Source organism: Naumovozyma castellii, chromosome 3 (genome assembly GCF_000237345.1).
Source record: "Naumovozyma castellii chromosome 3, complete genome".
Lineage (NCBI taxonomy): Eukaryota > Fungi > Ascomycota > Saccharomycetes > Saccharomycetales > Saccharomycetaceae > Naumovozyma > Naumovozyma castellii.
Genome location: NC_016493.1, coordinates 77948 through 102361, shown reverse-complemented (window position 1 = coordinate 102361; position 24414 = coordinate 77948). Strand labels below are relative to the sequence as shown.

The window sequence follows — 24414 nt, the reverse complement described above, 5'->3', positions numbered from 1 at the left end:
TACATAAACAAATCATAGATTTTATTAAGTAAAAAGGTACCATTTTCTTCTATAGATTATACATCTTCATCGACGTGTAACAATGGGGATGCTTGAAGTACTGTTACTTGTTACGTTGGATTTAGGAAAATCTTCCAATTTGAAAACGGGACTCGAAACATCTCTACTTATTTCTCCCACTATTACTGGGGTGGATTCTTCATCATGGGGTTCATCCACAACAAGACTCCCATCCTTGTTTTGCTTTGGCTTTAATCTCATTACCACTAGCGTACTGCCAATAATAATAATCATCCCCAGCCATGACCATATACTGGGCCAATTCTTGTATAATGTTACATCCCAAAAGATGGCATAAACTAACTGAGTGTATGACATCAATGAACCTCTCCCGGCACGTTCCTTTTGAATACCTAACGTCAATAGTAACTGGAAGAAAAATCCACAGAATCCAAGATTAGCAAATAATAACCATTGTTTTAAAGAATGAGGAAACTGTAATCTCATGGAAGGCATAACAATGATACAAACTGTGGATATGATCAACGTGATTAACGAAAAGTAACTTACACTCATTATCGCATGCGCCCTCTTACCAATAAATCTAATGATGATGTAAACACTACTCATCCCGAGAACACCACATAAACCAACAATAGATGCCATTAATCGATCGGCAGGGTTAGATGATTCTGCCTGATCTCTCATTGGATTTAAATCAACGTCTAATTCCACATCGGATGGAGTAGTCATGTCAGAGCCAAAGAGGAAAGTGGGACGAACAATTAAGACAACACCAAGTAATGAAACTAATGCTCCAGCGGCTTCCACTTTGGTAAATCTTTCCCTTAAAATTATCCATGCTAAGATGATTGTCACTGTAGGTGCCAAAAATGTAATCAACACAGCATCACTGATACTTAAATACATTAATGAGAAATACATCCCAAAGACACCCCAAAACCCGACACAACCTCTTAAAATTAACCATTTTCTCACTTTAGGATCACCAAACGGTACATAATCAATAGTAGAACGATTCAAATACATATAAATTAAGGTCCCCAAATATGTAATTGCCATTCTAACCAAAAGGATTTGAAATGGTTTAATGGACGTCCCTAATGCTTTATCCTCGGGATCTGTCTCTAGAACCTTTGTTGAGGTCACCATAAGAGAATTGAAAAGTTGTGCAAAGATCAATAAAATTAAACCAATATTCGGTTTTAAATACTCCTTATTAATTCGTTGAAGTTCTGAAGTCGGAGTTTGTTCATCATCTTCTTCATTTTCTTCAGCAATGATATCATTATCACTTTCTATAATGTTGGATAATGGATGCTGGAAACTCTTTTGTTCGAGAGTAATCGGTGATAGAGGTAGATCTGTATCGATTTCATCCTCATCATCCGAGATGGTAAAATCCACTTTGGGATTTTGAATAGTCATTTTCTTTTCTTAGGAGATAAAATGCACAAATGATAGCAAAATCAAACAATTAGCTAGTATGTATTTTTTCTGTTTGCATTAGCAAGCTTAGTTAGTTATTCGCTGTTTATCATTTAGACTGAGGGATATAATAAGATAGTCATATTAGAAATAAGATCAATGGAAATTATTTTCAGATTTCCAAGGGATCTGCGGGTAACACACATGTCTTTACTTCTTGGCATCTCTATGGAAACTGTCAATTATTCAAAAAAAGACTTTTAGATAACATCTAAAGCAATGTATCAAGGAAACTTTTAACTCTTCTTGGTATAGTATACCCTTAGTGGATTTGAAAGTTGAAACCCAACCCACTTTGTCTGCAATGGAAAGATGTATTTAGGAAAGACATTACAATCACACATTACGTAAGCGAGTGTCGAAAAAATCAGAAATTTAATAATTGAAACTTTTCTTCTCTTCCATCATAAAGTCTTAAGTTAGAACTCACAATAACCACACACACATCCATATATTAATTGCTTTTCTTTTATTGCACCAACTTTGCTAGATATATTATAACAAAATCATGTCCTTTAGACAGACAAATAGTCCCAGGAAGCATTCGGCCGGTAACAAATCACATGAACGATCCTCAAAAAAGAGTTCTTCTCCAGAAGAAAAAGATTGGTCATCCATGAGTTTGGCAGACCGTATAGGTATAGTACCAGCAAATGCTACAGATGAGAAGAAGACAACGACAAGTCCTGTCAAGAAAACTCATGAGGGAAGGAAGAAGAATCATAAACTTACTTTGGCAGAAATCGATGCCCAATTTGTGAATAATGATAAAACACCAAAGGAGCCAAAGCACATAAAGATGAATGAAAAAATACACACAATTCCGGCTACCAAGACTGGAAAACCTGATAGAAAGCTACCAACCAGTAAAAATCAAACTCAACAAGAGAGTGACAAAAAGGAAAAAAGAAGTAGCATTTCAAAAATTGATATCTTGAAGAAGAAGATTGCTGAGCAAAAGAAAATTCAGGAAGAGAAAAAGCAAAAACAATTATTGGATGACTTCTTAAATGGTGATGATAAGTTTGAATGGACTGCCGAAGAAGAAGAGGAGGAAGTGCTAAATCGTTTGAAGACTTCATTAAAAATATAACCATTTCTCCTCACAGAGCACCACAATTTTAGGAAGACCAATTCTAGTAGGCGTTATATAAAGACTTTCACACCCGTATTCGTTAGTTATATGTTGTTTATATTCTAAAGTCATATTTTTTTTTTTCGTTAATACTTTATTACTGTATATGTTCTAAATAAATAAATGAATAAGGTACATAATAATAGCAATCTTTAAATCTGTGTGCTGTACCTTCCCTTATAAATCAATAATGTTATCAAAATTTGTCTCTTCATTTTCTGGTTAAAATGAATATTTTTACTCCTTCTTTGCCTTAATACCTAAAATGGCATTTGGAACATAACATAGTGGCGTTATGACTGCAACTGCCAATAGACCATAAAATGGGAAAAGATAGAAAGCTGATCTTGGACCTCTCCACCATAGTGGTTTCAATGATTTCTGATATAGCCTTTGGTTTCTGATGATATTTTGTGGGTCAGGCATGGTAGTAGTTGCTTGTTGTGATTGATGTTTGAGTTTGAGGGTCTTTCCAGAAAGAACTTGTAATACAATAAACTCAGAATTAACAATGTTGTGTATATATATTCAATCCTTGAACAGTACAATAGAATAGGTCTATACTAAATCTACGGGGAAAGGAAAAAACATGTGCGCTTAAGGCCGTTATCTCGACAACCAATCAAATCTCAAAACGCGGAGTTTCCCTCAGAAAAACAAAACAAGTTTGTTACCCGACAATCTTAAGTATTAGGTAAGCAGTATTGTGTCGTATAATAGTCTATTTCTAAATAATATAATATTAGTTCTCTATATACCACGAAGTCTTCGAAAAGACAATAAATACAGTTTCTGTCAATGCATCCACTCAACCAGGAGTTTATATAATTCATCAACGCAGCATAGTCCTTCGCTCTTTAATAATGTATATCGACGAATCAGTTTTCTCATTTCTCGAGCAATTCTGTCGTTAATCATGGGTTCATCAATTATAACGTTTGGATTCAATCTTTTATCAAAATACTTTAGGTGTCCTTTAATGGAACGAATAGAGGCATGGTTAACATAGCCTGCATTTGCATTCAAATTCCACTCTTTTAGTATCTCTAAGAAATATTCTTTGTCAAGAGATAATGCTCCAATTCCCAACATTGTTTTATAATACATATACCATTGCATTCGGTTCATTGGATCCAGAAGCTTGCGAGCTTTATTTACCAACAATTTTGCTTGTCCATAATTGTTTAATTTCACGTATATGTTTGACAATTGGAGGTAGTTTTGAAAATTCAAAGATGTCTGGCAACTTGTGATAAATGCCGTGATCTTGCTGTCAGCAATTCTGGACTTTTCACTTTGATCAAATTGATTACGTGATTTTCTGCGTAAATTGACAACAGAATATTTTAGCCAAAGAATGTCCAGTTTCAAAGGAGTGTAATGGAACGTTTTCCTAAGTATATCATCTGCTAATCGAGCCACTACTTCACCTTTGGGACCCATTTCCAAACATTTCTTTAATATGGCATAATAGAAAGAAAAATAAGAAACAAATCCCTCTCTGACTGAGTCTAGAATAATTTCTTGAGCATTTTTTATGTCATTGCACTTTAAAGCAGTCATAATGGAATCAAATCTCTTGGATGTTTCCAAATAATAAGTATCGGTAAGGTCCGTATCTATTGATTGACCATAATGTTGAGCATAATTTTCAAATAATTGTTTAAACCAAGACAAATCTTCTCTCTTCTTGGAAAGATCATATATCTTTTTAAGACGGATCAAGTTAGATTTATGTGACACCATGGGGTAAGCTGTAGAATAGCAATCCCATAACTGAGTGAATATTGCCTCGTTTAATACCAAATTGTTAGTGTTCTTTTGTTGTTTATAGTATTGCAATAATTCTTTGAAAAGTCCATTTTTTGTAAAATACAAACATATATTTTCCTGTAATTTCTCGGAATGCAACATTAAGATAGTGTCATCTTTCAATATTTTTTCTAGAGTTAGTTTAATGGAAGTAATATCATTTGAAAATATAAATGCTTTGAGAATTGATGAATAAAAGTTAAATCTAGCATCTGTATCCCTATTAATTCTTTCAAGAAATTCATCAGTTTTTGTATGCAACTCCTCTCTATTCAATGCACTCATCTGATTTTGAAATTTCGCTTTATTGGCATACAGTTCTTGGTAAAATATGGTTAATTCGAATGCTAGACTTCCTTCATATTCAGTTTTTCTCACACATTCCAAATTGAGAAAGTCGCTTAGTCCACTGGTGTCATCAAACAAGATGAACATTTTATGCATTAATGATATGGTATTCAATGATGGTTGATTTTGTACCAGGGATTCGGGACCACATTTAAATTTGTTCCAAAGACTAAACACGAATTTCATGTGTGAGAAATCATTATATTTGTAAAAATTCTTCAACAATAGATGCAATTCCTTTGATGTCATGGGGAACATTTCTTCATTTTGCAGGAACTGAACGTACAATTCTTTGGCCAGTTGAAATTTCTTCCTTTCTACTAGGGATTTTAAGCCTAGTGAAATTATGTCCCCTTTTACTGTTCCTGCTTGAATGTATTCGATGAAAAGATTCTCACATTCTGCATGGTTCCTCAGATACGATTCCACTCGTATCATTATTTCAATAAACTTGTAATATTTCACCTGATTGTTTTGTTTGTAGATCGGTAAACATTCTTTGTAAAGCATATAAATCTTATGGATCTTCACAAATTTTGATTCCTTTAACAGGTCAATGGTCAATTCTAGCACAAAATTTAAGGGAAATAATTTGTTGTCTTTCTCTAAAGCATTTAGGAATTCCTGGTATCCATCGAGTTTATTATTATGTATTAGTTTGGATAGTTCAATATTATTCATTATGGAAGGGTGGTTCTGTAATGTAGTTGATAGCAGAGACGGTATCGGAACCTTACCTTTTGATAAAACTGGTTTAAGTAAATCAGTTCTCGCATTAGTATCGAAATAATACACCCAATCAATCTTGTCGTTATTGGGTTCAATAGTACACTTTGGGACCATATTTCCATCTGTTGTCGCTATAGAAGGTGATATCGTAATATTTCGTCTTCTGGGGGACTGTATTCGAAGCCTATTGTAATATATTCTAATGTGTCTTCGTAGCATTTAGGTTGTGTAGATGAAACTTTCATAAACAAAAGTCGAGGGGTTCTTAAAATTGAATAATAATATATCTTTCCCAAATTCGATAGAGTTGATATTAGTGAGAACAAAGTCAAATTGGGCCTTTTCTTTAATGCAATATATGTACAGGAGATAAGAAATGTAATGGGCCACCCTTTATTAAAAATGGTTCTCGGAAATAACGAATATATAATAAACTTTTCAGATTGGAAAAGTCTCGAAATCTTTTCAGCAATCAGTATAACTGTTTAGCAAACGTTGGTATTGTCTTCTTGTGATCTGGTCGTAATGAGATGGGTGATACCTGCCTATTGTTAAGTCCCAGAAATATAAATTCCAATTATTCGAGGGCCGCTAATTTCGCTTACATGTTCCACGCGTTGCCTGAGTGCGAAAAGTACAGACGTTACATTTGGAACATAACGCTATTAAAGTAGATTATGTTTGATCTTTGCCATCATTGGAAATACCTTAAACAAGATGCGCAATTCAATAATATGTTCTTTATACATCTGCCAAAAAGAGAATGTTAAAAATAACCGACCCCAGTGAGGATTGAACTCACGATCTTGCGATTAACAGTCGCACGCCTTAACCAGCTTGGCCATGGAGTCGAATTTTCTGGATTTTGGTGAGTATATTTATTTTTAAAATACCTGTTTCCACCAAAAAAAAAATTAAACCAATTTAAATACTTAACGTTATATGATTACCTTGCTATATGAACACAATAACTTCCTATGACATGATATTTTATTAGTGTCAGGAAAAATAATAGTACTACCAATATGAATTTATTTGAATTTTTTTTGCTTAACGTTACATTAATCTTCATAATAACCCGTTCGAAATGCAATTATACGGAATGAATGATGAATCTATCGAATAATAAAGAACTTTTATCATTTATAAGTTTTCTTTTCTTGAGTTAATTTATCTAGATATCATCAATATCCAATTCTTCACCTTCACCTTCTTCTTCACTTTCATCAGCGTTACCGAATTCGAAATTAACGTCTTCATCGGATTCGAAACCAAAGTTATCAGTTTCATTAATCTTAGCATTTTCAGGTAATTCACCTTGGTTCTTCAATGTTCTGGCTTCATCCAAATTATACTTGTGAACAACATCACATTGATCATCTTGGAAATCTCTCAAAGAGACCAAGATAATATCACCTTGACCCATCCAAACCTTCTTTCTTAACTTCCCTCTAATATGTGCCATTCTCTTGATACCATCGAAACAAGAAGCTTCAACTCTCCCATTACCTAACATCTTGGTAATTTGAGCATATTCTTGGCCATCTTCCTTGTAGATCAATTCACGCTTTGGACCATCGGATTCATTCTTTCCTCTTCTACCTTTCTTACCACCTTTAGTGTTCTTCTTACCCATTTTTAATGATAAAGTTTGCTACTTCAACTGTCCTTTACTGTTGCACAAGTTGGTTAATATTACGTAGTCCATTGAAATATCACAAAGGAAAGATGAAAATTTTTCAGATACGTACAACACGACATTGAATTCATAGTGTCAGAAATACATTTTCGGTGATTAGGTAAGTGGCCAATGTGCTTAACAATTCAAACTTAGTATTGTTAAGTAGTGTTTTATCTATAAGAATTAGTGTTACCAGCTTCTAAATTAAAACGGTATTACATTTGGGTTGTTTTTCTGGCCATCATTTACTTGTTCTTGCTTAGAAAGGCCTCTGAAAACGAACTTTAACGTGTATAAACTCTTATAATTGTTTGAAATTACACTCTCCACATGACTTTATTGATAGTTGTGTGGTAACTAAATAATTATTGCTGGTTATAACCTATAAATTCTTAATATCTTGCATTAGGAAAAAACTTTATTGTTATTCAATAAATATGTTTAGTATCATTAGTTTCCATCATTTCTTAATTAGTTCTTGATGTTTCTCTTGAAGTAAAAAAGGCGGCAATGTAGGAGTACTTTGGTCTGAACTTAGAAACGTCTTAAATTATGCACTCTCCCTAATGTGAGAGGGTGAGCTAGATATTGGTTTGTTGAATAATTATTTGTAGTAGATAATTTAATTGGCTGTTCAATTGTTTTTCCAAGTTCAGCATCCCCCATAGGGCGATTCGTCGTACTCTCTTTATCCTTTTCTTTTTCTTCAACAATATCATCGCTTTTAACTGTTTTGTTTACTTATAAACCTAATTATCCTGAAAGATCCAGAAAAAAATATCATGTGTTGATTTCACTTTTTGAGGTCTATTTATAAAATTGATTTCAAAAGTATAATTAATATCAGAATTAGGATATTACCTTCCACAAAAGATACATTTATGGTAAATTACATTAACAGATGAGAATATACCTAAAGTTTCGAGAATGAAAAGCTTTCCACTATGCCAAATCCAAATGTTCGCTTCCAGCGATTCTCCGTCGCCAAGAATATGATCTGGAAATAATTAAGGCGAAACTCATTAGTACAAAGATTGAATGTACGGAACAATTTTGTCACTAATTATGTCTGTTATTGGTGAAGAATGATTCCACTAGTAGATGCACATTGCCACATTGGCACTAGAGCGAAATATGAATTAGTAAGTGATGAGGAAGTGCAAAATGAAGGAACGAAACGATGCATTGTTTCATGTAATCAGATCGATCTCCCCATACTAATGGGGATGAAAAGAAGTGATGAGAAATTGATTATTGGGTTTGGTGTTCATCCCTGGTATAGTCATATGTTTTCCTTGGATCCACATTGCACAGATAAGAGGACACATTATTTGAATGTGTTACAATGCAGGGATGAATTCAAACCGGATATGGATTCATTGATTGAATTATTGCCCGATCCTATAAATTTGGAAGGATATATTGAGAAATATTTTAAGGGTAATCCCGATATGTTTGATGTCATTGGAGAGATTGGGTTGGATAAGTTGTTTTGGCTTCCCGAGAATGGCTATTATATGGAACAAGAGGTGGATAAGCCCAGATATAAATTGAGTAAAGTGAAAGTACAGTTATCTCATCAGATTTCAGTGTTTACCAGATTGTGCCAACTGGCTAATCAATACGATAAACCTATATCAGTTCATGATGTAAAGTGTTATGCTGCATTATATGAGATATGCTGCCAAGAGTTGTTACATAATGAGAAAGTCAACATATGCTTACATTCTTACACGGGGTCGGTGGAGATGTTACTTAGCCAGTGGTTTAAGAAGTTCCCCAACAACCGAATATACGTTAGTATCTCGCAAGTGATAAACTTTAGGGAGAAACACAAGGGTTCCAAGTCAAGTGAGAATCTCCTGTTAAGTATTCCACAAAGTTCCATACTAACAGAGACAGATTATCCAGTCGATATATCTGCATATTCACTCAATGAACTGGATGACCAATTAATGCAAGTATGTGGTGCCATCACTTCCACACTGTCCCTGGATGATATCGACGTGTGCAAATCCAATATATACAACAATTTCCTATCATATGTAAATCAATCGTAACTAAATAGTGAAAGGTCAATACGGGTTTTTCGAAAAGGGCGGCTGTTGAATATGAAAAAAAAATCGACATTTAACATTATGTGCACTTTCATCCTGTTTTCTTTAGCACTCAATTCTCGATTAGCTACAGTAATAGCAACACCACATCAGATCACGAGAAACCGATCCCCATAATGGCTAGAACCAGTAATTCTAACAGTGAATCAGAAGCAAGACCCACAGGCGGTAGAGGCAACAACGCACAATCATCCTCTACTTCCAATAAGGCGAATCAAAAGCAACGTCTCACCAATTCACAACAACAGTACTTAAAAGACTTGGCCCAAACACATATTACTAATAATCACCCAAGTCTCATACCCAAGTCCAATCCGGTAGACTTCCAGGAGTACCCTGATGAATTCCTCCGCAAATATAAAGATAACTTCCATTTGGATGTGGCAGACAATCTAACACTTCAGGGGTACCTACTAGGGTCTCAATTAGGATCCAAGACTTATTCCTTCAAGAGAAATGATAATATGAAATATATTGACGCCAGGGTGACTAAACCCACATTGGCCCACGAGGTCAAGAAACATTTCACGCAATACAATGTCAAGGAGTCTGATTGCATACCCAAGTTTATCTACAAGGTGAAAAACAATAAGAAGAAGTTTAAGATGGAATTTAGAGGATAGATAATCCATGTAATTATACGATTTAACCAGTATTTAAGTTTACGTAATCTAACGAGCACTATTTCCCCGGGTAACGTCAATTTAGTGATTACTTCAACATAAAGGCTGTTGTGTCAATCTAGTCATTAAACAGTGTACACTTGATTCAGTCAACTATATCACTGTAGTTGAAGCGGTAACCAGTATGGTGTCATCGAATATTACCATTGTTGCCACACTAGTCATCGGGGTTTTGTTGCTGAAATGGTTCTTCCAATCGGATCAACATCCTTCTGCTCAGCAAGTGAATTCCACTCAACAGCAACAATCATCCACTGCAAGAAACACACGTAGACCAAATTCAGGTGGATCTTCAGGTTCCAACTCACGAGGTTATCCTGTGACGGAAGATATGATTCAAACAGTACAAAACTTAGCTCCAGATCTACATGTCGAGCAAATCAAATTAAGTTTGCAAGAAACTGGATCTGTGGAGACTACTGTGGAAAGATATCTGAATGGTCAAACATTCCCCTATCCTGCAAATTTTTCTCCAAGTAGTGTCAATAATTTGAACATCGCTAACACTTTACAACCAACTGATCCAAGAAAGGTTAACCTTATTAAGAGTGAAAATTTATTGACTAAATATCATGTTGATCTAAATGAATTTGAAGATATAGAGATGGATGATGCTAAATATAGAGAGTTAGATTTGGATGAGCGGAAGAGATACATGATTTGGAAGGCAAGAAGAAGTATGGAGAAAAGGATAGAAACAGACCCTAAACTTGCTGAATTGTTGAAATGAGTTTACACTATGTAGTTTGGTTTTATATATGTAGGTAAAGGTTTTGTAAATAATGCAAAGAATAGACAAATAACGAAATAGAAAAGCGGATCATCTTCTTATCTTCAATTGAGCACATGTACCAAAATATGTTTGTATGTTTAGTGGGGTGGGAGGTTTATACCATCGAATTCCCTTCTTTGGGTTATCTAGGACGGATGCTGTCACATCGTCTCTATAATAAGCATCATCTACACCAATGATTATAAATTCTGAATAATAGTTCCAGACATATTGGTCGGAATTGGTAGGCTCTGCCAAGTAATACAACTTCGGACTCCTGTCATCTAATGAAGATAATCGTATACCAATTTTAGTGACAGTAAATTTAATTCTTACAACAGTCTCTCCTGTTTGACCATAAAAATCTTCGATAACTTTTCTCCAACCTCCTCTCTTTTTGAGTATAGCTTTAGAGTTGTTTGTCAAAACGTTAACCATTTCCATTTGAGGCATCGTACTACTTAGTAACATACTGGGGATAAACATTGGATATCGAGATAAATGTTTATTAGCACTCTCCATATTCCTACTCTTAAGAAAATTCAAAGACCATTGAAGTACTGCCCTTTGTGCGTTCACGGATAGAAAATATCCAGTTTGTCTTGCTGACCAGGCAACGTTTAATTGTTTGAGTGGATCTTTATGTGCGTTATATGAATCAAACATTTCCATGACGAATTTGTATTCTCTTTCTGAAACAAGTCTAACGGTTCTAGGTGGTACCGGTATAACGAACCATTGAAAATTATTCTTATGGGGCAGTTCATTGAAGAATGCTTTAAATTTAAGTAATTGATTACGTCTATCATCGTAAACTGTAACTTCTTCCAAATTCGGGTAAAATTTAATAAAGTCTACTAAGCATTTCTTCTTATACTCAATGGTAGACACATCAACTCCATCAATGGGTCGTTTTAACACAACAGCATTAAATTCCAATTCTGAATGACTAAAATTCCAAATGGCTCGAGTCAAATCTAAATGATCAGATATTAATTCTTTAAATTTATCCTGTCGTCTTCCCGTCATTAAGATAGATACTGTATCAGGTTCAGCGTATGACATCTTAGCCAATTTTATCACTTTCTCGTTCCAGTATTTGTATAAAGCAGTACCTAAACTATCCTTAAATGATTGTTGCAAAAAAGATGGTTCTGACCACCAATAAGGGCCATTGTTGTTACCTTCCAACCCATGTAGCACAAGCTGGTATACCTCTCTACTATACAATTCTCTGGTCGGTTGGGGAGAGTTATACAACGTATTGTCGAAATCATAGACATGGAGCTTCTTGATGCTGGATATGGGTACCGTTTTCAAATCATTTAATTGTGCTGGGCAACTATTCCAATCCAGAAGTGGTTGATGGGTATACTCTGGCATTGTAAGGCGTATGGACCGCTAGTTGAGAGCGTTAATGCGATTTTGTTCCTGTGCTCTTTATAGATGACATTAAAAGTTTCAAATTGAAATTCGTCATTGGTGAAATTTGCGCAATGAGTAAATAAGTGACACTTTCCGACCACTGGCACAGTAAATCTAGTAGAAGATTTCCTCATGTTGTTTTTAGGGTGATTTTGATGAAGTTTTTTTCTATAATAGTTTTCATCTATCTGATCTTTGGGTATTATAAGCACTCAAACGATCCCGGCCCATTATAGACTGCCCATATGTGCCGGCATACCGAGAGAAAAATTGCTTATCAGATCGACGTTTGTTTGACGCACGTTATTTGTTTGCGCCATCTTCTTCTCGAGATGATGAAAACATTCTTTTCACCCAGATACTTATTGTTATTCTCTCCTATTTCTCAAGACCCTACGTCGATACCGGAGTATGTCTAGCAACAGTACCAACAGTACAACCTCCAGCTCTAATTCCACTACAAGCACTTCCACACAGCAAGTGCTGACCGCGCTGATCAGTAATGGGGTTATCTTTGCTGCGTTTGTCTCCTCATTCCTACTTCTAAGAATCAAATTGAAGAGAATATATGAACCCAAATCCTCTTTCACTCTAATAAACGACGAGAAAAAACCAGACCCTCTGCCGAAGGGTATCTGGCAATGGCTGGTTCCGCTACTGAAGAAATCGGATAATTTCATCATCCAACAGGCAGGTTTAGACGGATATTTTTTCCTTCGATACTTGGCTATAATATCCTTCTATTGTTTGTTTTCCATGGCTTACGTGTTCCCAATCCTTCTACCCATCAATGCAAGTAACGGGAATCACGAATCTGGCCTGAATCAATTGGCTTACCAGAACGTGAAACATTCGGGTAGATACTACGCTCATGTTTTCATTGGATGGATCTTTTTTTGGGGGTTCCTCTACATAATATATAGGGAACTGCTATATTACACATCTTTGAAACAGGCAGTTTTATCTTCCCCACGTTATGCAAAGAAGCTTTCTTCCAGAACGGTTTTATTTCAAACAGTCCCCAAACAATATTTGAGTGAGCAGGAATTCTCAAAATTATTCGATGGGGTCAAGAGAGTGTGGATTGCTAGAGGTGCATCCACCATCGGTGTTAAGGTTGATGAGAGAGCAGAACTGGTTGGAACCTTGGAAAATACCTTGAACGGTTATTTGCAAACAATAGTGAAAAAAGTTATAAAGCAAAGAAAAAAAAATGTAGATTTAGAAATCTCTAATGATTTTAACGATTATATCCCATATAAGAAAAGACCAAAATTCAAAAAGCATAAATTATTGGTCTTTGGTAAAAAGTTGGATACCATTGATTTCATTAAGGAAAAATTACCAGTTTTAGAGAATGAGATTAGGGAAATGCAAGATAATCACATCAATGCCCCTGCATTCAATTCCGTCTTTGTTGAATTTGAATCCCAATATCAGGCACAAGTCGCAAAGCAAGTCGTTACATATCATGCACCTGTCTTTATGAATCCAGCATACATAGGTGTTGAACCAAAAGATGTAGTCTGGTTTAATTTAAGAATGCTATGGTGGGAACGATTAGTCAGAGAACATGGTGCCGTGCTGGCAATTGTTGCACTGGTGCTATTCTGGTCCATCCCCGTCGCATTCGTCGGTATGATTTCCAACATTACTTATCTAACCAATAAATTGCATTGGCTTCGTTTTATTTACAACTTACCCGATGTATTATTGGGTTTATTGACTTCTTTAGCACCTACCGTGGCTCTGGCCGTTCTTATGATGTGTTTACCCATTTTCATTAGAGGAATGGCAGTCATAGCAGGATCACCTTCCTCGCAATGGGTGGAGTACTTCACACAACAAGCTTTCTTTGCTTTCCAGGTCATTCAAGTCTTCTTAGTTACCACCCTAGCATCTGCTGCCACATCAGCAGTGACACAGATTGTGGAGGATCCAACAAGTGCAATGAATTTGCTTGCCTCGAATTTACCAAAAGCTTCTAATTTCTACATTTCATACATTATCTTACAAGGTATGTCGACAGCATCAGGAGCTCTATTGCAATTGGTTCCACTCATTATGTATTATGTTATGGGTAAACTTCAAGATAATACACCAAGGAAAAAATATACAAGATTTACCACTTTGGGATCCATGTCATGGGGGACCACTTTCCCAGTCTACACAAATTTGGCTGTAATCATATTCTCATACTCTATCATCTCTCCAATTATCTTATTATTCGGATTTTGTGGGTTCTTCTTATTGTACATTGCTTATTTGTACAACTTAACGTATGTCTTCCAGGAATCTCCTGATTCAAGAGGTGTCCATTATCCAAGAGCTCTATTCCAAACCATTGTTGGGCTCTATATTGGCCAAATATGTATGCTTGGGTTATTTGTCGTTGGTAAAGGTTGGGGCCCCATTGTTCTTCAAGTAATTGGGCTTATCATTACGGTGATAATACATATTCAATTAAATTATGCATTTGACAGACTAATGAGTGTGGTACCAGTAGATACAATGAAACCATTGGATGGGAAATCGGATACGCCATCCTTTAAAAATATTTGCGAAAGAGTTGATAAAAATCGTAATCCTCAATTTGATGGAGTGAAAGAATTACCAACTTTCCCTATTAAGAAATATCAACCGCGTTCTGCTTTATTTATGGAACAGGGTACCAGTGACATGTACAGTGAAAATACCATCGAATATCATTATGATGCTAGTGTCGTGGCGCAAGAAAATGCAGAGAATTACATTCCTACTATCCCACTATTAGCAGATGGTGATACAACAACGATACCACCAGCTCCATTTTGGAAAAGGTTTATCATGCCCCATATTTATCTGTCCTATAAAGCTGTTAAGGGCAGATTGCCAGAAATTTATGGGTTAATGGACCCTAATGAAACAACAGATGAGAATGCTATTGCTCATGCTTACGATTATCCTGCTGTTAGTGCCAAGTGTCCTTTGATCTGGATACCGAAAGATGAATATGGTTTCTCCACTAGATTAATAAGAGAATTTGACGGGATTGTTACTATTTCAGACCAAGGTGCTCATTTCGATGAGAACGGTAATGTAGTTGTTACAGGGAAACCACCTACTGGTGCAGTTGAAAAATTAGCTGCCGAAAGCAACTCAAGCGATAACCCATTCTCAGATGGTAAGCTTGATGGTGAAGAATCCATCGTGTTTTAATTGACCACCAACGTGTGGTATCTGTAAAATTATTCTATACAATTTATCAAATCTATTATAATTCTTATCCTAAAAAAGTAAGATATCATCTTATTAATAAAGGTATTCTTTGAAACACAGTTATAAAATCTACTTAAACATAAGTATATATGTATATATTTCTTACCTATAAATTATTTTTCCTCCCTATAACAGATCATCCTCCGCTTGAGAAATTGTATCTTTAATCTTCAATAAGATAGTTGTTTTCCACTTGTCCAATTTGGAGAACTTATCAAATTCAAATACTGTTTCACTTAGCTTTTCAGCATCACCTTCAGTTACGCAATCTATCAAACTTTTCAATAGAGTAGCCTCCCTAGAATCAGCAAAATTTGGACTATCATGCTGTCCCTCTTGCAAGGTCCTAGTTGCCGCAACATTATCAGTAGCTGCAAGCTGACATAACCCTTTCTTCAAATAGTATTCTTTCAATGACCATTCGCTTAATCTGTTACCAATGCTATTTTTAATTAACTTGGAATATAGATCGCTTGCTTCAATATATTGCCCGTTCAATGCTTTCAAGTCAGCACTTTTAATATAGCATTTATTAGCCAATGCAACGGATTGATCCTGGGAATACCATTCTCCGGCAGTTTCATAAGCTTCAATAGCCTTAACATAATCGTTCAAGTCATTCTCTAATATTTCTCCCAATTCAAACTTAAAATTGGCAGCTCTTCTAAATTGTCCCTTTTTTGTAAATAAATCAATAGCCATAGTCAATGAGTTGACCGCATCAGATGAGTTTCCTGAACTTCTATAACATTTATAGGAATCAATGAAGATATTGGATGCGTCATCCTCATTCCCAGCTTTGATTTGGAAAGTAGCCGCCTTAGAGAAGGCATCACCACCTAGTTTCAATTCCTTACGAAGACGATATATATTGGCAGCTTGAATACATAGGTCAGATGCCTCTTCATATTTGGAAGAGTTGGAGGCACCGAATAATTTGGCAAACCCTGATGATGGTACACCTGTCTTTTCAGCCTGAAATTTGGTATATGTTAGTAATTAGTTCCATAATTTAAGCCACACCAATGTAATACTAAACGGAAACATACTCTTTGAAGTAATTCTATTGGATCAGACATCTTTTATAGTTGTTGCTTTGTACTTGTTTTGCAAAATGGAACGAACAGGTAAGAATAAGAAAGTCATTTGTGTTAAATTCTTGAAAAAGCCCTGAATTATCAGCACAATTGAACAGACTATTATCCGGAAAAGACAACATCTTGAAGAAGAATAAGAGGACAGTATAAGGCAATGTCAGCTCTGAGACGGTTAAATCATCTAAAAACAATATTTAATCCAGTGAAGAGACACTTCTCCGCAGTGAAACAAGGGAGTAAATACTCAAGATCATTCAGACAATATTTGCAATTACCAAATGGAGAGATAGGTTCCTATTTCCATGATATCCCATTGGAATTGAACCATCTAAATAGGACGGTCAACATGGTGGTAGAAATTCCAAGATTTTCCAATGGTAAATTCGAAATATCCAAAGAAATCCCCTTTAATCCTATCTCACAAGATGTGAAGAAGGGAAAAGTTAGGTTTGTTAATAATATATTCCCATTCCGTGGGTATATTCATAATTATGGTGCTATACCTCAAACGTGGGAAGATCCAACATCCTCTCATCAGGTAGACAGGAAGCATTCCCTTAAAGGCGATAATGATCCGTTGGACTGCTGTGAAATTGGGTCCAAAGTATTTGCAATGGGGGATATTAAGACTGTAAAAATTCTTGGATCGTTGGCTTTAATTGATGACGGTGAATTGGACTGGAAAGTAATCGTTATTAATGTGGAGGATCCACTTGCATCAAGGGTAAATACTTTGCAAGATGTTGATATTCATTTCCCGGGAATCCTAGGAGCTACAAAGGCATGGTTTAGGGATTATAAGATACCTGCAGGTAAACCATCAAACAAATTTGCATTTGATGGTCAGTATAAGGGTGTTTCTGATACGATCAAGATCATTGAAAGTTGTCACGAATCCTGGACAAACCTTGTTTCTGGTAATGTTGAAACAAATGGTGTGATCCTTCCCCAAATCAAAAAGGCTGGACAAGGTGTCTTTATGGACGACAATTTGGAGCCTGACTCACCAATTCCATCAGAAGTGGATAAGTGGTTCTACATTAAAAAATGAACACTTGCAAAAAGTTGGTTAAGTTAACTACATCTTAATCTCTGTAAATAGATAAAATAATATTATTACTGTAAAAATAAAATCTAATTTTTCTTCTGTTTATTTATTTAGGAACATCTTACGGAAATCATCATTTGATAGCTTTGGCTTATCATTTGGGTTTTCTCTCTCTTTTGTTGTTGGTTCCTTCAAAATCATCCTAGAAAAATGCTCTCCATTTGATGCAATACTCGCTTGTCTAGGGTTTTTATTTTTTGAATGATGATGATTCTTAAGATCCTGAACAGAGCCGCAACTTATGGACTTGTTATGAAAAGATAGTCCATTTAGAATCATGCTGTATTTGGCAGCAATGTTATTATTTGAGAGTACCAGTAATGCTCCATTATGGTCAGGTACCAGATGTATATCTTTAATATGCTCAATATTATCATACATATGACACTTTTCTTCAATGAATGATCGTAATTCAAACTTAGAGACTCGATCGCTCATGGGGTACAATGATATTATCTTCTCTAATTCATTTTTATTTCTAGACAATAAAATTCTTTTCACCTCTTGACGCTCCAAATATGGTTTTTGGTCAGCCAAACTGACGGTTATTATCCTATCGTTGATTTTTGAATTATTCAATTTTAGTGCAGAATGTGCATCATCAGAGTTAAGGAACGTTATAAATGCAACACCATTAGTATATTGATTAGAATTTTCTTCCTGTTTCTTTGGAATATTAATGGACTCAATTTCACCTAGTGTTCCGAACATATTTCGGAGCTCTCCCTCGTCGATTGAACTAGGATCCAAGTTTCTTATTATTAGTTCTCTTCTCTCTATGGCAGCAGCATCTGACCTTTTCGATCGTTGTGATGGATCAGACATCTTGGCTACCAATTTATAGTTATCTATCTCTTTATTGTTCAAGTTGTTGACCATGTTTGTAGCTTCATTAGATGTGCAAACATCTACGTATGCAAATCTTCTATTGGCATTAAATCTGAGTGATGGTAACCTCACACTGATTGGTAAACAATCATATTCTGTAAATAAGCTTTTCAGTTCTCTCGATGTAAAGGTAGGAGGAAAATTTGTTAACCAGACAGTACAATTTTTAAGCCAACTAACTTCTATTTCATTATTCCCTAATTTCTTAAACGTCTTCGTTAATGCACTGGATGCATCCAAAAAGTTTTCAAATTCTAGTCTGGCAACCCTGCTCGATTTATCCAATGTATCTACTATATCCACATGTTTTAAAGGGCCACAATCTTGGAAGAATTTACGTAACCTATTCTGGTTCGTGCTCTTTGGTAGATTCTTCACTAAAACAGTGGTCAATTCCCTATTCCTAGTAGGCTTACTATCTTGTTTCTTCACAAGACTATCTCTTTCCCCTTCTTCTTCTAAGCTTAACGATCTCTTCCTTGATTCTGGCATTGGTTTAATGGCTGCTTCAATATCCACTTCTTAGAGTTACACTCCTATGTGTTAAGCCTTAAAGGATATTTTCCATTTTCAAGAGTGCTAAGCGCCAAAATGAAAAATTTGAGATGAGATGAGTTCGATGAAAAATTTCATTAGCCATAATTGTTATGAGAGACAACAACAGCAGCAGAGAAGACTATCGAGTTATACAATGGATAGCAGGGGATATTTGAAGTCCTATGGATGGATTGAAGGTGAAGCATTAAGAAAGGGTGGATTAAAGAAGCCAATCTTGGTCAAATATAAGAAAGATACGAAGGGTCTCGGACATGCGCCTGGTAATGATGATGGTGATGCATGGTGGGAACGATTATTTGATGGTCATTTAAAGAATCTAAATGTAGCCAGTGATGATACGGGATCTGGGATCACGTTTAAACAGCATACTGTTGTTGCAACAAGTGTATCGAAACAACTGTCTCCATTGTATAGAAGATTTGTCAAAGGTGTGGGATTGAAAGGAACGATAGATAACAAGGAGGTACGTCCTGTTGGAAATGAAGTAGTTTCTAGTATATCCAAAAGTAGAAGTAAAAAGAGAAAGAGGGATAAAGGTGATGATGAAGGAAGTAGTAAAAAGAAAAAGCATAAAAAGAGTAGTAAAGATAAGAAGAAGTCTAAAGACAAGAAGAAATCTAAGAGCAAGAAGGACAAGAAGGAGAATAGCAAGAAGAGGCATCATAAAGAGAAAAAAGAAAAAAACGCCAAAAAAGAATCTAAAAAGAAATCAACATAATGTCATTGAGAATTTAACACATTGCATTACCCATATAGACTGTACTAGTAAAATTTATTGCTTATTCAATTTCTTTACATACATTATTAGATGATAATCATTTCTGTAAACCCACAATAAGCAAAAATAACAGAGAATGTGATTAATTAAGGTCGTATCTTCTAACGATGACAAGTTATCATCGCAGCAACATATCTCAACAACTGACATATAATCCATGTCTTAGGCGGCACATGCCAGTAATGACTGAAGGGGTGCAACATCATCAATTTCAGTATATAATGTTTTTGTCCACTGATATTTTTCCAATGTTAAGCAGCATCTATGAATTTCGAATACCAACATGGCAGTCATCTGCTGTATATTCCTCACCTTCAGTTTCATTACCTTTTGATGAAACGAAATCCATTTCACTTATCGGGAGGTCATTAAGCGTTTGAGCTTGTTGCATTTCCATAAATGTTCTACGAGCAAGTACATTATCTCGATCGTCCTCCCGTATCATTTTCAACTTTGTCTTGTCAGCAGATGTTAATCTTTTATCTCGAAGGAGAGTATCTATATTAATAAAGTCTTTATCTGTGTTTTGCAAGATTTCTGGAAGGTTGGAATTCAATGAGTTCTCTAAAGTATAATTCTTCAAGATTTTCTTGGGTAGTTTAAATTTCTGTTTCTTAAATGATCCAGGAATGTCATTATACAGTTCCAAAGATTTCAGATAAATGTTTGTCATGTCTTCTCTCATGTTACAACCTTCCTCTATAATATCGTTAAAATTCAGTTTTATCTTTTTGTTGGCCTTGATCTTTTTTTTTTTAGGCTCCATTTGTGAGATAGAAACCTCTGTCTGAGAAGGAGTAGATAAAGATGGTGGAGAGCAAGAATGGTTACTTGATTTTACTTTAATTTTGTTTTTAATTGCGATTTTATCATGGAGTCCCATAAAGAATTCATCAAGTTTGCCAATGATTTCGTTGGAAAAATTTTCTGGAATATCCATCTTATCGATATCTAAAGTCTCGCCAGATTTCTTAGATGACTCCATCAGGCAGCGCTGCCAATGAGAGTTAAGTTCCAATTTGAGTAAATTGCATGAATGAGATAATGCGTTAAACGACACTTCACCTGGTTGTAATCCCACTTCACTTTGAATTTCATTGGAGTCTTCATAAAGCTTATTGGTTTGGGGATCAATAATTGTTTGAGGATTGGGCCAGCTTACCCAATTTTCTTTTATCTTGTTTTTGATAAACTGATCTGTCTCATATGGAAATTTCCGAGAATTAGCCCTACGAAGTAGTTTCTTCAACAAAAATGATGAGTATAGGTGTAATGTTAAATCAGTTCTATGAATATGTTCAAGATTATCCAGTAACTCATTAGCTGTTGCAATTAGCTCCTTCTCCTCTTGCGTGGATTTTTTAGCAACTTTTGAAATTGTTTCATTAAGTTCATCCTCCCTTGATTCTTCCTCGGTAGCAATTGGGTCAATTACATCCTCATTAGAAAATGACGATCTATCGGACATAATTTAACGGTATTTATTACAGGCTTAAATGGTGATAGATCTACTCATTCATTGAACAAGTCAATATCATGGATTGTTACGTAAACATCTCTCTCTAATTTTTATTTTCCGCCTTTGACAGAATATTCGCCTACAAAAAATATTTTTCACTCATCAATAATAGCTTTTATTCACTATTGCGTTTACGCTAGTTCTTAAAGGGAATAGGAATAAGATCCAATATCACTGCTATAAAAATATGTACATTCGTGTTTGTATTAGCACATGTGGAGCGTTCGAAAAAGTGGATATATATCCACATTAAAATGCTTTATTTTATGAAATTACTACACTAATGGTTGTATATATAAGACTGAAATTTCTAAACTCCATATGTTTGGCGGTATTCAATGATTTGTTGTTTTTCCTCTGGAGTAATTCTTCCTTCCAGATAATCAATAACATTTGTTAATGAGACAATACTTAAGACAGGGATATCATATTTTTGACTGACAGTTTGTGTGGCGCTTAATCTTTCACTGGCAGGTCCATCTGTATTCACCACTTCTTCCCTATCTAAGGCAATAATTGTTCCAACAACTCTTCCCTTAGCATCAGCAATAATATCAAATGCTTCATTGATAGCAGTTCCTGCAGTCATAACGTCATCAATGATTAAAATTTTCTTATCTTCTAAATTTGCACCGACAATATTCCCACCTTCACCATGAGTCTTGACCTCTTTTCTATTAAATGCATATTGAACATCTTGAAATTTTGTTCCCCCAATTTCTGCCAATTTAACACATACAATTGATGCCAAGGGGATACCCTTATAAGCAGGTCCGAAAATGACATCGAATTTCAATTCTGATTGTATAATGGCAGTAGCATAAGCTGTTGCTAGATTAGATAGTAGTTTCCCCGTGTTGAACAAACCTAGGTTAAAGAAATATGGTGATCGTCTACCTGATTTCAAAGTGAAAGACCCAAATCTTAATGCTTGGGATTCTAAGGCTAAATCGAGGAAAGTTCTTTGATGATCTTTTAAGGCACCGGGCATTGTTCTTTTGTGTGGTTGCGTTGAGTGGTGGGATAGGAACTGTAAAATGGGGGGGGGGGGGAAATTAATTTCTTTGTTGCTCTGTTATATAGTTGAAATATATCCTTGCTGTTTCTGTCGCCTGATAAATTTGAATTTAATATTTCAGGAGTCATATATACTCGGGCATCTCCGAAATTTCAATTTTTTCTTGTATGATTTATTTTGGTGACAAGATCCAATGAATGCACTTCTTGTGGTTTGTAGTGTATGAGTAATGTAATAACTCCATTATATGTTTTGTAATGGTGGCATTGCTGAAGTTTAGGCTGAGAGAGAAGAGAGAACAAAAAAAATAAAGGTCCTACCCGGATTCGAACTGGGGTTGTTCGGATCAGAACCGAAAGTGATAACCACTACACTATAGGACCTTTTTTGGTTGTCCTACATACCTATATGATCGATCCATGAGGACTTGTGACAAATTTAAAAGGATGATTGAAGAGAGACATTACTTCATGAGAAGAAGTAGATTTGGCTAACTTTTTTGCTTTTTAAAATGGTATATAAATAAATAAGCATAATCCCTATCTAAACTGTAAATACATTAAATAAAATGAGATGAGATGTATTCTCTATTGGTACTTCATCTTTGATAATGGAGAATCTGGACTCAAATAAGTACCAAATTTCTTGTCCCAATACCAGGATGTAACACCGTATCCTAGTTGGTAGTTCTTGTAATGATGTTCCAAATGGTATTTTTTCAATTTACGCATAAAAGGTGGTAATTTACTGTGATGTAAGAAATAATGACATAAATCGTAACAAATGTAACCGAACATACCACCTGCGAAACCTGCACAAGCCCAGTAATAAGGTAGTAGAGCAAACACTAACTTATAGAATGGGGCACAAAGGAAGATGAATAATACTGGTGGGACGACTAAACGATACTTATCCATTGGCAAATAATGATGACAACCATGTAATAAGAAATGAATCATGTATGCAAAATTATGTTCAGGTAACCTTTCATCAAAATGGAATAAGAATCTATGCATACAGTATTCAATAAAAGTCCAGACGTAAACACCGATACAGAACAACATGATGGCGAATAAAGCGTTAATGTTCTTGAATGCTAGGGCAATGTGATAAAACACAACTGGTAACCAGGCAATGGGGACTAAATACCATGCAGTCTTAGTGAATGGTTCAAGGAAATTTCCAAATAATGGAGCAGATTCTTGACCATAATGTCTTGGTCTATGAATTTGATCCAAATAAAAATCCTTAGTGAAATTACCAAATAATATTTGTTTCAACAATGGTTTATTCAAATCCAAAAAATTGTGTTTCTTTAAATCCTTCTCATAATCGGTAGCAATACTCAATTTATCCTCTGTGGGTAAATCCTTGACAAAAGTGGTTGAATCGAAAGTATTGGTGCTTTCATTCAATTTAACTTCCACTTTATGATCCTTATTAGTCAAAAGTTTTTCTTCTTCCGCATCAGTGGCCATATACCCAATCAAGTATTGATCGTCTAGCAAGTCAGTCTGTTGGTCAATCTTTTCATCCTTTAGCAACTCAGTGATATCCTTACCGGCGTGCTTCAAGATACTCTTGTCACCATCTGGATGATCAAGCAAAAACTTGGAGACGTCATAAATTTTTCTGTCATAAACAGTAACCCAGCAGTCCTCTTCGGTGTTGTGCTTAGCGACTTGGTCTTTGGAGAACAACTCCAAGGTCTTCGAGACGTTAGACGACATTTGGTTTCTACGTGTAGTTAGTTTCGCTGGAGTGTTGCGGAAGATGGAGAAGGAACCAACGAACTGGGACGACAGAGAGAAGGTGCTCATTATATAAATAATTACCTTTTCGTTTATCCAAACATACGTAAATGCCATATTTACAACAAACGCGTGGAAATAACGCGGGCGTTATCTGTTTTGACGTCCCTTACGTGATCGTTTCCTCTTTGGGTAACTTATTACTAAAAGGGGAATCCGCGGAGCTCT

At 35.4% G+C, this 24414-nt stretch overlaps 17 protein-coding genes and 2 non-coding genes across 19 annotated transcripts; 7 read left to right on the top strand and 12 right to left on the bottom strand.

Moving 5' to 3' along the window:
* Window positions 1–66: 66 nt before the first annotated feature.
* Window positions 67–1449, bottom strand: NCAS0C00630 (uncharacterized protein; the record flags this gene model as incomplete). The annotated part of the gene is made up of 1 exon (XM_003675374.1): window positions 67–1449. The coding sequence occupies one exon, from the start codon at window positions 1447–1449 to the stop codon at window positions 67–69; it is 1383 nt and encodes a 460-aa protein (XP_003675422.1).
* Window positions 1450–2017: 568 nt separating this feature from the next.
* Window positions 2018–2602, top strand: GFD1 (Gfd1p; the record flags this gene model as incomplete). Its single annotated transcript, XM_003675373.1, has 1 exon — window positions 2018–2602. One exon carries the CDS (start codon window positions 2018–2020, stop codon window positions 2600–2602), a length of 585 nt encoding a protein of 194 aa, XP_003675421.1.
* A 279-nt stretch (window positions 2603–2881) lies between these two features.
* COX7 (cytochrome c oxidase subunit VII) lies at window positions 2882–3070 on the bottom strand (the record flags this gene model as incomplete). Its single annotated transcript, XM_003675372.1, has 1 exon — window positions 2882–3070. The coding sequence occupies one exon, from the start codon at window positions 3068–3070 to the stop codon at window positions 2882–2884; it is 189 nt and encodes a 62-aa protein (XP_003675420.1).
* Window positions 3071–3439: 369 nt separating this feature from the next.
* On the bottom strand, window positions 3440–5752 carry PET111 (Pet111p; the record flags this gene model as incomplete). The annotated part of the gene is made up of 1 exon (XM_003675371.1): window positions 3440–5752. The coding sequence occupies one exon, from the start codon at window positions 5750–5752 to the stop codon at window positions 3440–3442; it is 2313 nt and encodes a 770-aa protein (XP_003675419.1).
* A 558-nt stretch (window positions 5753–6310) lies between these two features.
* On the bottom strand, window positions 6311–6384 carry NCAS0Ctrna1N. Its single transcript has one exon. It is a non-coding gene; the product is annotated as a tRNA-Asn (tRNA).
* A 323-nt stretch (window positions 6385–6707) lies between these two features.
* Window positions 6708–7169, bottom strand: TIF11 (translation initiation complex factor eIF1A; the record flags this gene model as incomplete). Its single annotated transcript, XM_003675370.1, has 1 exon — window positions 6708–7169. The coding sequence occupies one exon, from the start codon at window positions 7167–7169 to the stop codon at window positions 6708–6710; it is 462 nt and encodes a 153-aa protein (XP_003675418.1).
* Window positions 7170–8299: 1130 nt separating this feature from the next.
* On the top strand, window positions 8300–9274 carry NCAS0C00580 (putative endodeoxyribonuclease; the record flags this gene model as incomplete). Its single annotated transcript, XM_003675369.1, has 1 exon — window positions 8300–9274. The coding sequence occupies one exon, from the start codon at window positions 8300–8302 to the stop codon at window positions 9272–9274; it is 975 nt and encodes a 324-aa protein (XP_003675417.1).
* A 173-nt stretch (window positions 9275–9447) lies between these two features.
* On the top strand, window positions 9448–9954 carry SAP30 (Sap30p; the record flags this gene model as incomplete). Its single annotated transcript, XM_003675368.1, has 1 exon — window positions 9448–9954. The coding sequence occupies one exon, from the start codon at window positions 9448–9450 to the stop codon at window positions 9952–9954; it is 507 nt and encodes a 168-aa protein (XP_003675416.1).
* A 184-nt stretch (window positions 9955–10138) lies between these two features.
* Window positions 10139–10744, top strand: CUE1 (Cue1p; the record flags this gene model as incomplete). The annotated part of the gene is made up of 1 exon (XM_003675367.1): window positions 10139–10744. The coding sequence occupies one exon, from the start codon at window positions 10139–10141 to the stop codon at window positions 10742–10744; it is 606 nt and encodes a 201-aa protein (XP_003675415.1).
* A 90-nt stretch (window positions 10745–10834) lies between these two features.
* NCAS0C00550 (uncharacterized protein) lies at window positions 10835–12169 on the bottom strand (the record flags this gene model as incomplete). The annotated part of the gene is made up of 1 exon (XM_003675366.1): window positions 10835–12169. One exon carries the CDS (start codon window positions 12167–12169, stop codon window positions 10835–10837), a length of 1335 nt encoding a protein of 444 aa, XP_003675414.1.
* A 453-nt stretch (window positions 12170–12622) lies between these two features.
* Window positions 12623–15409, top strand: RSN1 (Rsn1p; the record flags this gene model as incomplete). Its single annotated transcript, XM_003675365.1, has 1 exon — window positions 12623–15409. One exon carries the CDS (start codon window positions 12623–12625, stop codon window positions 15407–15409), a length of 2787 nt encoding a protein of 928 aa, XP_003675413.1.
* A 186-nt stretch (window positions 15410–15595) lies between these two features.
* Window positions 15596–16548, bottom strand: SEC17 (alpha-soluble NSF attachment protein SEC17; the record flags this gene model as incomplete). Its single annotated transcript, XM_003675364.1, has 2 exons — window positions 15596–16444; window positions 16519–16548. 2 exons carry the CDS (start codon window positions 16546–16548, stop codon window positions 15596–15598), a joined length of 879 nt encoding a protein of 292 aa, XP_003675412.1.
* A 172-nt stretch (window positions 16549–16720) lies between these two features.
* PPA2 (inorganic diphosphatase PPA2) lies at window positions 16721–17617 on the top strand (the record flags this gene model as incomplete). Its single annotated transcript, XM_003675363.1, has 1 exon — window positions 16721–17617. One exon carries the CDS (start codon window positions 16721–16723, stop codon window positions 17615–17617), a length of 897 nt encoding a protein of 298 aa, XP_003675411.1.
* Window positions 17618–17716: 99 nt separating this feature from the next.
* PRP24 (U6 snRNP complex subunit PRP24) lies at window positions 17717–19054 on the bottom strand (the record flags this gene model as incomplete). Its single annotated transcript, XM_003675362.1, has 1 exon — window positions 17717–19054. The coding sequence occupies one exon, from the start codon at window positions 19052–19054 to the stop codon at window positions 17717–17719; it is 1338 nt and encodes a 445-aa protein (XP_003675410.1).
* Window positions 19055–19172: 118 nt separating this feature from the next.
* Window positions 19173–19838, top strand: TMA23 (Tma23p; the record flags this gene model as incomplete). The annotated part of the gene is made up of 1 exon (XM_003675361.1): window positions 19173–19838. The coding sequence occupies one exon, from the start codon at window positions 19173–19175 to the stop codon at window positions 19836–19838; it is 666 nt and encodes a 221-aa protein (XP_003675409.1).
* Window positions 19839–20160: 322 nt separating this feature from the next.
* On the bottom strand, window positions 20161–21366 carry RRN9 (Rrn9p; the record flags this gene model as incomplete). The annotated part of the gene is made up of 1 exon (XM_003675360.1): window positions 20161–21366. One exon carries the CDS (start codon window positions 21364–21366, stop codon window positions 20161–20163), a length of 1206 nt encoding a protein of 401 aa, XP_003675408.1.
* Window positions 21367–21727: 361 nt separating this feature from the next.
* URA10 (orotate phosphoribosyltransferase URA10) lies at window positions 21728–22408 on the bottom strand (the record flags this gene model as incomplete). Its single annotated transcript, XM_003675359.1, has 1 exon — window positions 21728–22408. The coding sequence occupies one exon, from the start codon at window positions 22406–22408 to the stop codon at window positions 21728–21730; it is 681 nt and encodes a 226-aa protein (XP_003675407.1).
* Window positions 22409–22746: 338 nt separating this feature from the next.
* On the bottom strand, window positions 22747–22818 carry NCAS0Ctrna1Q. The gene has a single exon. It is a non-coding gene; the product is annotated as a tRNA-Gln (tRNA).
* Window positions 22819–23022: 204 nt separating this feature from the next.
* Window positions 23023–24303, bottom strand: SCS7 (fatty acid alpha-hydroxylase; the record flags this gene model as incomplete). The annotated part of the gene is made up of 1 exon (XM_003675358.1): window positions 23023–24303. The coding sequence occupies one exon, from the start codon at window positions 24301–24303 to the stop codon at window positions 23023–23025; it is 1281 nt and encodes a 426-aa protein (XP_003675406.1).
* Between the last annotated feature and the right edge of the window lie 111 nt (window positions 24304–24414).